The sequence below is a fragment of the Bactrocera latifrons genome, unplaced genomic scaffold (assembly GCF_001853355.1).
Source record: "Bactrocera latifrons isolate USDA-ARS-PBARC rearing strain unplaced genomic scaffold, ASM185335v1 scaffold_71, whole genome shotgun sequence".
Lineage (NCBI taxonomy): Eukaryota > Metazoa > Arthropoda > Insecta > Diptera > Tephritidae > Bactrocera > Bactrocera latifrons.
In genome coordinates this window covers 756,612-763,241 of record NW_017537390.1, presented here as the reverse complement: position 1 = coordinate 763,241, position 6,630 = coordinate 756,612, and the positions used below count along the sequence as shown (strand labels likewise).

The following is a 6,630-nucleotide window of genomic DNA, read 5'->3' as shown; positions in this document are numbered from 1 at the left end:
TATATCTGACTCTTTTAGTTTTAGGACTTACAAACAACCGTTATGTGAACAAAACTATAATACTCTCTTTAGCAACTTTGTTGCGAGAGTATAAAAAAATCTTTCAGACGCCGGTCCGGTTTGCGCGCGCTGTTTAAATGGCTTGGTCCGCGTCAAATTATATCAGATGACTTACATACATACATATGTATATATATAGTATGTACATAGTTCTTTCCGGCGAGTATTTATAAATGATTTGTCCTAAACAACTTATTAACTGAAAATTTGCTGTTTTGTTACACAAAAAATTATTTGAATAAAGTTCAAAGGTTTGTCTAACTACCCTATAGGTGACATAGTTCAGACTTTCTAGTTCGTGTCTCTGTTGCAGAATGAGCAAAAGTGTTACGAACAATAACTAATGTTGCCACATGTTGTCAATGTTTTTAGGTAATTACAACTTTATGTAATTCAAAGGTGAAACATTTAGTTGACTAGGCACATGAGAAAAGTTTATTAACCTTTGAGCTTTGTGTTGAGTAAGTGCACACGAGGTTTGTACAGAGAATAACGTGAATTTTGCATTTTCGCTATGTTATCAGGAAGGCAGGTATATTTTTCTTTATATGATGAATCGTGGTATAGTCCCGACTGGAAAGTGAATGACCAAATGTCGTTATTTTCAGTAGATTATGACTAAGATATGTATTTATATGTATAACATAAACATGTACATATATATTACATAAATGAATCATTATAAGGAAAATCTATAAATAAATGAGATTTGGGTAACCAAAGTTGAATACTATTTCAAGATTGAACCTTGGCGTTTATTAATTAGAGTTACCGACCAATCAATACTTACGTCTTTTTAGTATTACTTAGCTGTAAATAAATACTATACTCTGACCTGAAGGTGATGCCATAAACAAGGCTGAAGTTAGGAGTGTAACAGAAAAGTCAGACTGATTTTGATTCTGTGCTTTGATTATGCCTCATTAGGTATTATTTGTTCTTAAGTGATAACTTAAAACCAAATCGGTACAAATTTCAGTACAATCACTGCTCTACATGTGTGTTCAATCGTTTAGTATTAGACGAGGTTCTAGGTCTAGGATTTCAAAACATTTATGTAGTTAAAATATGAAGTAAAAAAAGCTTTGTCGCAAGACAGCCATATATAAAATTCTATCTAATCAAGGGGAGATTCTAAGCTCAAAACTACCTGCTGAGAGTGGCTATGAATAACCCTGTGACAATGAAGATATTCAAATTACATTTTCTTGGCAAATTTTTGTCAACTAGTTCCGTTGATTACAAATGTTTGATGGTTAGCTAATTTGACTGTGCAGTTTTTCTTTGATTTGAATCAATTGGGAGTATGAAACACTCAAAATAGCTAAATGTTTAATATTAATTTTAGAAGGTTCTTATCAAGTTTTTATATTAAGGATATTTATTTAAGGTTAATTTCTAACTAACTAAACTAACAAAAACATTATACTTTTTCTCATTCCAGTTTATCCCTATCAAAATGGGTCACAGTGCAGCCGACACAACTATCGCCAGCCCGGCGGGTACAAATATGGCCATTGCAACTATAACGCCTATCACAGCGAAAAGCGTGGAGGCCAGCGAAAAACCGGCGCAGAAACCGAAATTGACTTGGCGTGAGAAACTGCAAAAGGTCATCAATAATATCACCGTAGAGCCCATCCTAGCCGCGTACATTATGCCCAGTGTACTGTCGGGTTTGGCGACGCAAAATTTGAATTTAGAAAAGGCGTGCCGCGTCAACATGGACTATGGCGAAGTGGTTTGTGATGCGCTCACACGCAGAGATACCGCCAATTATACGCTGTAAGTATATTCATTGTAATTATGTAATTATAATTAGCTTTGCTTTGACTCACATCCGTATTAATTACACAATTGCAGCGAGGAGGAGACCGTGCAACAGATGGTCGCACGCATGGCTGCCTGGAAAACTGTGATACAATCGATGTTTCCCTGTCTGCTCATTCTGTTTTGGGGCTCGTGGAGCGATCGGCATCATCGACGAAAACCTTGCATTCTAATACCGATTATTGGCGAATTTCTGGGTACCGTCGGTCTCATACTTTGTGTGTACTTCGAACGTACGCCGATGGAGGTGGCCGCTTTAACGGAAGCCATATTTCCATCGCTAAGTGGTGGTTGGTTTACGATGCTAATGGGTGTCTTCAGTTATATAGCGGATATTACTACGGAAGAGGAGCGTACGCTACGTATTGGCATATTGAATGTTTGCTTCTCGGTGGGTGTACCGATCGGTATGGCGTTCAGTGGACTGCTGTTGAAGTGAGTAAATATTCTTAAATACTTCTTATACTAAATAGACTGGGAATACCTTACAATGACTATTGTATATATGACTTTGAWGCTGTCAGGTGGTAGAAGAAGAAGATATGTAGAACATCTTCTTTGCGAATATAAGACTTTGTATAGTAAATGAGTTGTAACTCTTGCTCCAAAAAAGTTTCTTTGTATTGATGAATTTCATCAGGGGCACAAGGTGTTTCAGTACCCTCTTTATTATAATGAAGTATGATAGGATTTTAATTCCGAAAATGACCATTCTAAAGCCCTAGGTGCATGACCAGGCATGCACTCTGCCTAACTAGCCGTCTAATCTAGAAGTTAGAGTTTCTTAATTCATATTTGCTAAAACTAACAATAAAAACCGGACTAGTTTTAGACAATTACGGCTGCAGCTTCGTCTTGAACAACTATTTTTCTCTCTAAATATTGCTCACAAAAGCATGTTTTCTTTACTGTCCATTAGTAAATTACCACCTATATATATGCAAAGTAACTTTTTATCTCCAGGCAAATTGGTTTCTATGGCGTTTTCTCCATCTCAGCAAGTCTCTATTTGTTCTCGTTCCTATATGGTTTATTCTTCTTGGCTGAACCGCGTGCTAAACCAGAGAAGAGTGTGCCGAAGGGAGAGCGCAAGAGTTTGTTAGCCGATTTCTTCGATAAGGATCACGTGGTGGAGACCTTCCGGGTGGCCTTTAAGCGCGGCGAAAATCAGCGTCGACAGCGTGTCATAATGCTAATGGTTGTTGTGATGGTTGTGATTGGACCAATGCATGGTGAGACAAGTTTTTCATCTCTCGAAGCTTAAAGTGGTTATTAATTTCTTTCGTTTTTCGAAACCAGGTGAAATGTCTGTGACATATCTTTTTACACGTTTCCGCTTCAACTGGAGTGAGGTGGAGTTCAGCGTATTTTCAACCTATGCCATGATCACCGGTCTAGTTGGTACGTATTTTGAGGTTATAATAGAGTATATCATATAAGTTTTCCCCACTCTTACTTTCGTTTAGGCGTACTTTTCTGCGTCGGCATACTTTCGCACAAGTTGAAGATCGATGATGCGCTGGTCGGCGTTATTTCGAGTATGTCCAAGATTCTATCGGGTTTCGTTTACGCTTTTGCCACCGTGCCCTGGCATATGTATGTTGGTGCGATTGTGGAGATCTTTAACGGTACTGCCTTCATAGCGATGCGTTCGATTGCCACCAAGCTGGTGCGCAAAGATGAATTGGGCAAAGTGAACTCGTTGTTCGGTGTTGCCGAAGCGTTGATGCCAATGGTTTTCGCACCCATGTACACCACTTTGTATGCGGCCACTTTGAAAGTATTACCCGGCGCTTTCTATTTGTTAGGCGGCACACTCACCGCACCCGCAGTGTTTATTTTCCTGTAAGTCTCAGATTAGCTGTCTAATAACTGTATTATTTATTATTGTCAAATCTACCCACAGCTGGATGTACAACTTCCAACGCAAACAACAGCGCAAGGCTATTACACAAGCCGCCGATAGTGAAGCTGGCGCTGGCAAAGCTGATTGTCTGGACGCCAAAGACGCGAATGGTAATATTAATGCGATTGAAGCGATAGCGTTGGCGAGCGAGGCGAAGGGTCAACTAAACGGCATCGTAACGAATGTGATACATGAAAATCTCGAACAGGCCGAGCATGCGGCCGAATGTGTGCAACGGGATACTGAAGCGCGTGCAGCGGTTGTGGCACAGGCGCAAACGTTAGCAAACGGCATGGAGAATAGAGCGTTCGAAGATGATGATTCAGAGTTGCGCCAGCGTCAACAAACGAGAGTGTAACCAATAGGTTTGGATTGGACTGCATATGAGAGTATTTTTTGCAATGCATGCGTGGCAGGTGTAGAAAGTTATGGGGGTATTATACCCAGTATACACTGGTAGCGTGTGATGTATTATTTTCATTTTTTTATTTTTTTATTTCGGAAACGTGTAAAGTTATAATTACGTAATTTTAAATAAGTATATATATAATAATATTTTTTGTTAGCTTTTAAGTAATTTAAGTTGAACACTATGTATTCTACTATTAATATACAAGACACTAAGTAGTTTTTGTTTACAAAAATTTTAGTAATTTTAATGTAAAGCGCATCTTGGCAGAATGGATCGATCTCTTCTCTTGAAATCCTCCAGTCTATATACTAAATTTTTAGAAAATTTTCAAAGTTTTAACTTCTTAATATATTAATGGCGGATGTGATTGATCATGACATGACTGGGAGCTTAACATGCCAATTTTATATTAAAATATGAGTCATAATGGTCTATATCTTAATTTTTCGTCTAAAACAATCTTCGTTGTCTAAGTGAATTTTAGAAAGAAAGTTAGGTATAGACGTAGACATCGCAAGAATGCAGTCTTGTAAAATGTTTTCCAATAGGTTGTGAAATTTGTCGCCTCTCTTCACTATTTTCAGACCATTTTTTTTATCGTATAGAACTACTTTAAAACAGCCACTATAGGATGAGAATCAATAGGTGGATCAAAGACTCAAATTCCTTGGAAGCAAAACATTTTTTACATAAACATACTTTCCGAATAATTTCGAAACCTTGGAGGGCTGGTATTGTAAAAAAGGTGTTAATAGAATCTATTAGCTCATTGGGATTAAAATATGTAACATATTCTAATCTTTCGATAACTTATAGTCGAACCATATACATATGACAAATAAAAGGTGAAGATCGGAAAATATGCATTTAAAAAAAAAAAAAAAATTTTTGATACAAAACCCTGATTGTGTTCGATCAGTTTGTTAGCTAAAGGAGTCTGATCTGAACACATGGTAATTTTGGGAAGATATCTTGCCAAGTTAAAGAATTTTTCAAATATGAACTTGATTTTAATCGGTCAATTTGCATGGCAGCTATATGCTGTTTCGATATCAGCGGATCTGACTAACGAGCAGCTTCTTGAGGAAAAATATGTGCGCAAACTTTTACATCAATATCTCAACAACTGGGGGCGGATAAACAGACGGACATTTTAGAATCAATTCAGCTCTTCATACTGATCACTTACATATATTTTTTTATTGCAACTAGATCGTTAGTGTGAACTTCGATCTCCATCTGTCAATTAGTAACATATGAAAGATAAATTTTTTACCACAGAAGAACATTTAGAATATGTATTGAGTATGCTTGAAATTTTGTGTTTCCAATTAAATCACGGCTACAGAAACATTGCTTATATTGCAGATGTATTTTGCAGATTTAGTTTATTACAAAAATCATTCAATGAAGATTGTGATGTCGTTGAAAACTTATCTCAGGTCAATCGTTAATCCATTCCTGTTAATGACTAATAAGTACGAACAATTTAAATAGAAGTATATGTCATATTGGCATAAGAGTGATAGGATCTCAACATCTCTTATGAACCGACTCAACACATTTTTGTTAAGTTAATATTTTGAGCATGAAGCGTATCAATACTAGATTTGTGCCAAAATAATTGAATATTTTGCAAAAAGGACATTGAGTAGAGGTCGCTGAAGACCCTATATTCATCAAATACACCATTACTGGGGACATCGAAACTAACGAAAATTCTTGCGAAAGGCATGCCAAAAATTAGCCAAAGCCGAAGAACCAAAATTTCGTAGAAGGCTATCCCAGCAGAGTCTTACAACAAGTGTATGTAAAATTTGATTTGGTTCAGGAGTTCATTTTAAGACGGTAATAAAGACTTGTATTAAAATAAGTGAAAATGTAGTTTTTGGGCTAGTCCGGGTCAAATTTGGTAACAATCTTCGCAGGTTGAATCTATGTAGTTTAATTGATTATATGTATATACTTTTCAAAGGATCGATTTTTTTCTTAATGTACTTATATTTATAGTTTCATATCGTTTCAGTGAATATTTTCGAAGTTACACGCAAATTTGACAATGTGTTTCAGAGTGATTTTAGGTACAATGCCAAATCTTAAACGCGTTTTTCTCAAAATGGTGCTTTCATAGTCAAATCTGTTTGGTTTTTTAATTACAGAGGATCCAGTTCAGAGATATAGTGGTTAACACAAAACCTCTATTTTGAGAGGAGTTCCCGGATATCAGCTGTAGTTAGTCACCATATAAATATTTTTAGTAATACTAAGTCTTAAAATTCAGCTAAAATATACCATAATATGTGCAAAAAATTTTGGAAAAATAAATTTAAAATTTTTCTCAGAAAAAATTCTGGAAAATGCGCTTTGTAAGGCCTTCTAATTGCATATAACCTCTTAGCATGAGAGGTTTGGTAAAGACCTA

The 6,630-nt window shown here is 36.4% G+C and overlaps 1 protein-coding gene across 9 annotated transcripts in view; it reads left to right on the top strand.

The window, feature by feature from the left end:
* Positions 1–4,440, top strand: part of LOC108976023 (solute carrier family 46 member 3) — a 22,087-nt gene extending 17,647 nt beyond the window's left edge. For all 9 annotated transcript variants that reach the window (XM_018944926.1, XM_018944927.1, XM_018944921.1 and 6 more), the window contains 6 exons: positions 1,505–1,845; positions 1,924–2,325; positions 2,854–3,122; positions 3,190–3,291; positions 3,357–3,735; positions 3,797–4,440. In XM_018944926.1, the coding sequence (XP_018800471.1) occupies positions 1,520–1,845; positions 1,924–2,325; positions 2,854–3,122; positions 3,190–3,291; positions 3,357–3,735; positions 3,797–4,154 (1,836 nt within the window). In that variant the 5' untranslated portion in view covers positions 1,505–1,519 and the 3' untranslated portion in view covers positions 4,155–4,440. The remainder of the gene's footprint in view (positions 1–1,504; positions 1,846–1,923; positions 2,326–2,853; positions 3,123–3,189; positions 3,292–3,356; positions 3,736–3,796) is intronic.
* The last annotated feature ends 2,190 nt before the right edge of the window (positions 4,441–6,630 follow it).